A 3,312-nucleotide genomic window follows, 5' to 3' on the forward strand; every position below is an offset into this window, starting at 1 on the left:
CCCGTCGTGCACCATGGTGGTGCCGTAGAGGCTTAGCCCCAGCAGTGCCAGGAACAGCACTGCCACCACTGCCTGTGGGGACAGCAGGGGGTCAGGCAGGGTCCCATGCCACTCACCCACCTCGGGTCACACCACTGGGGCTGTCCCCACCTCACCTTGGTCCGGGTGCGCAGGAGGAGCGGAGCGTACTTCTCCCGGGCAAAGTCGGCGAGGCTCCAGCGGCAGAAGGGCAGGGGGACGCACTCCCGCCCACCCTTGGCCTCGTCCAGCTGGGCCAGCAGGTCCCGGGTGGAGCTGGATGGGGCGAAGACCTGCGAGCCCAGGGGGTCGGTGGGGGGCAGGAGGACGGTGGGTGAGGTGCACACCTGGGAGGTGGGCGGCAGGACAGTGACAACATGGTGGCCTGAGGGATCACACCGGGTGAAGGCTTGCACAGTGGTGGTGATCTGGGTGCTGGTGGCCATGCTGGGGTGCCCGTAAGGGGAGGGGTGGCAGGCATGGTTGTCATTGGCATCAGCGAGCTCCTGGGGTTGGATCTGGATGACACGCGAGGAGCAAGGGCTGCAGGGAGAGAGAAGAGGAGAAGGTGCTGAGGAAGAGGAGCAGGGCCACCCTATGCTTCTGAGGGAACCTGCAGGGTCAGCCCCATCCCAGCTGGCCTGGAACTGGTACCTGTAGAAGCAGCAGAGGATGTCAAGCCGGCGCTTCTCCCGGCGGTGCAGGTCCAGGCTCAGGATGGCAGGAAAGACGAATAGCACCATGGCAAAGTTGAACACAACAACCACCGCAGCCTGTGGGGAGGGGGACACGTCAGAGCTGTGTCCAGTCACCCCTTCCCACCCCCTCCACCCCCAGAGAGGGACCCCAGCCGAACCTGGAGGGAGAAGGCACGCAAGGCAGGGATGGGCACCAGGGCTGCCATGAAGAAGGCAATCATGTTGCTGATGGAGGTGAGAGCCACACTGGTCCCCGTGCGCTTCAGGCACTCGCCCGTCCGCTCCTGTGGGGACAGAGGGAGGGGGTGATGAGAGGGGCTGCAGGCAGGGGGGAGGGGACCCCCCAGGCCCTAGGGGGGGCTCAGAGAGGGGCTGCAGGCAGGTGGGAGGGGACCCACCAGCCCCCAGGGAGGGCTCAGTGCTCACCTTGAAGGGGATGTGCTGGCTGGTCTCAGTGAAGGCATGAGCTAAGAGGAACATGTCGTCCACACCGATGCCAAGGGCCAGGAAGGGCAGGACCTGACAGAGAGCATTTGGTGTCACTGAGGGGATATGGCCACTGCCCAGGCAGGGGACTCTGCAGCCCCCAGGGTCCCACCAGCTCCATAGTACCTGGCTCTTCCCCCAGCACATACCTGGGTGGTTGCTGCGTTGAAGGAGATGCCTAGCAGTGAGCAAAGCCCCAGGCCAGAGGCCACAGAGAGAGCCACAAGCAGGACGCCGGCCAGGCCCACGGCCCCTTGGGACCTGGAGCAGTCCCACCGCAGCATGGTGACACAGGCGTAGGCCAGCTGGAAGAGCACAGCAGGTTAGTGGGGATGGAGGGGCGAGGGAGGGATGGTAGGGGACAGAGAGAGAGGGCACACGCACCATGAGGAGGTAGCCCCCAGCCACCCGGATGGCGCTGACGTCAGAGAAGGACTTCATGATGTCATTGAGTGTGGTGGTGGAGAAAGCGTGGACACTCTGTGTGGCATTGGATGGGATGGAGTCCTGCGCCAGCTGCCAGAGACGTACCCCGTCAGAGGAGTCAGGACCCTCCCACTCCCCAATACATCCCCCCCAGAGCCACCCAGGGTGTCAGCATCACCACTGAGGGTCCTAGGCACCCACACCCCACGGGCCCCGAGGGGGGGGGTCCCAGGCCCCGTGGCCATGTGAAAACCTGGGTGCAGAGGAATGCCACGCACAGGCTCACCCCTGCCCAGCCCCATGTGGGGGCTGTCCCCAGTGCTCACCTCCACAAATTTCCTCTGCCAGGCCTCCAGGATGGCACCCGCCTTCTCCTCGCTCCAGCTGATGTCATGGATCTCGTAGTCGTCCTTGAAGTGCTCAAAGAGCTGCCGGGGGCTCATGAGGAGGAACATGGTCTGCAGGGCCTCGGCGCTGGGGGACAGGCATGCACCTCGCTGGGACTGCCTTTAATGTAATTCATTCTTCTAAATAATCATACAGACTTGCTCAGCAGAAGTCATATGGATCTATCTAGAAGATCAATGAGAGAGGACACAGGCATCCTCTCCCATCCCTCCACCTTGCTCCAAAGCACTGCCCCGCTCGCCAGCCCCATACACTCGCCAGCCTGACACACTCTCCCAGACAAACCCGCAGCCCCTCTTGCAGCCAGGGCAGGTTCCCGTGGGCCCTGGATGAGGATGAGGGGACCCTGCCCCAAACCATCCCAGGGGTGAGTGCTGTGGCTGGGCCCCTGTGCCATGCCTGGGGACGTCCACACCGTGGTGGCTCTCACCGTAGCAGCTTGCCCTGGGAGTCTTTGGTCGTGCCGCCTAAAATCAGCTCCTCCTGCCAGCGCATGAACTTCCTGGAGAAGCCGTGGCAGCCCCCCGAGAGCTCGGCCGGGATGTCGGGGCTCTGTGGGCAGAGGGGAGGCATCAGGGATGTGGGACCATGGGGCAGGCAGGAGAGCAGCAAGCCCTCGCAGCCCTCCTGGTCCCCATGGGCTGTGACCCACCTGCTGACTCTGCTTGTTGGGGGCACTGAGGGGGCACTGGGGGTCCCGGGGGTTAAGGCAGGGTCGCTCCATGTAAGCCTGCCCCACCTCTGCTTTATCCAGCAGCTCTTTGAAGCCTTCCAGGGATGTGAACTGGCCCAGCTCCTCCATCAGCTGCAGAGGGTCCAGGTTGCTCCACTGGATGTCTGGGCGGCCCCTGAGGAGAGAGAAGCACCAGGGTGATGGGGGATGCCAAAACCCATGTGTGGTACCACCATCACTGCCACCCCAACCCAGGTAGGGGGCTGTGCCCTCGAAGGCAGGGTGTGAGGATGCAGAGGAGCAGCATCAGTCCCCAGCGCATCCCCTACCCCCTCCCGGGTACGCTTGCAGCATCCCCCGTGCCCTGAGCAGCGCAGCGGCCGTGCCCCGAGTCAAGTAGCGTGCCTGATCCTGTTAGGCTGGGACAAAGCAGGGGGAGCTGTCCCCACTGCCTGGCCCCGCTTTGTGTGAGCAGTCAGGTCGATTACTGCCCGCGGGCTAACATCTTGATAGAGGGGAGCAGGCAGGCAAGGGCTCCTGCCATCCCCTCCAGCCCTTCCTGCCATCTTCCCCCAAGCTGGAGGTTTTGGGGTTCATAAGAGG

At 63.8% G+C, this 3,312-nt stretch overlaps 1 protein-coding gene across 1 annotated transcript in view; it reads right to left on the bottom strand.

Annotated features, from left to right (window-relative positions):
- The window catches only part of LOC104526870 (protein patched homolog 1), a gene marked incomplete at its 3' end in the record, with an annotated part of 6,452 nt that overhangs the window by 867 nt on the left and 2,273 nt on the right, over nt 1–3,312 (bottom strand). Inside the window, 10 exon segments of the mRNA XM_029085572.1 lie at nt 1–72; nt 156–561; nt 673–791; nt 875–1,000; nt 1,143–1,235; nt 1,352–1,507; nt 1,587–1,718; nt 1,955–2,102; nt 2,467–2,588; nt 2,689–2,884. The exon segment at nt 1–72 is cut by the window's left edge and continues 9 nt beyond it. Of these exon segments, the coding sequence (XP_028941405.1) occupies nt 1–72; nt 156–561; nt 673–791; nt 875–1,000; nt 1,143–1,235; nt 1,352–1,507; nt 1,587–1,718; nt 1,955–2,102; nt 2,467–2,588; nt 2,689–2,884 (1,570 nt within the window).

The sequence above is a fragment of the Antrostomus carolinensis genome, unplaced genomic scaffold (genome assembly GCF_000700745.2).
Source record: "Antrostomus carolinensis isolate BGI_N321 unplaced genomic scaffold, ASM70074v2 scaffold28496, whole genome shotgun sequence".
In the NCBI taxonomy this organism is placed as follows: Eukaryota; Metazoa; Chordata; class Aves; order Caprimulgiformes; family Caprimulgidae; genus Antrostomus; species Antrostomus carolinensis.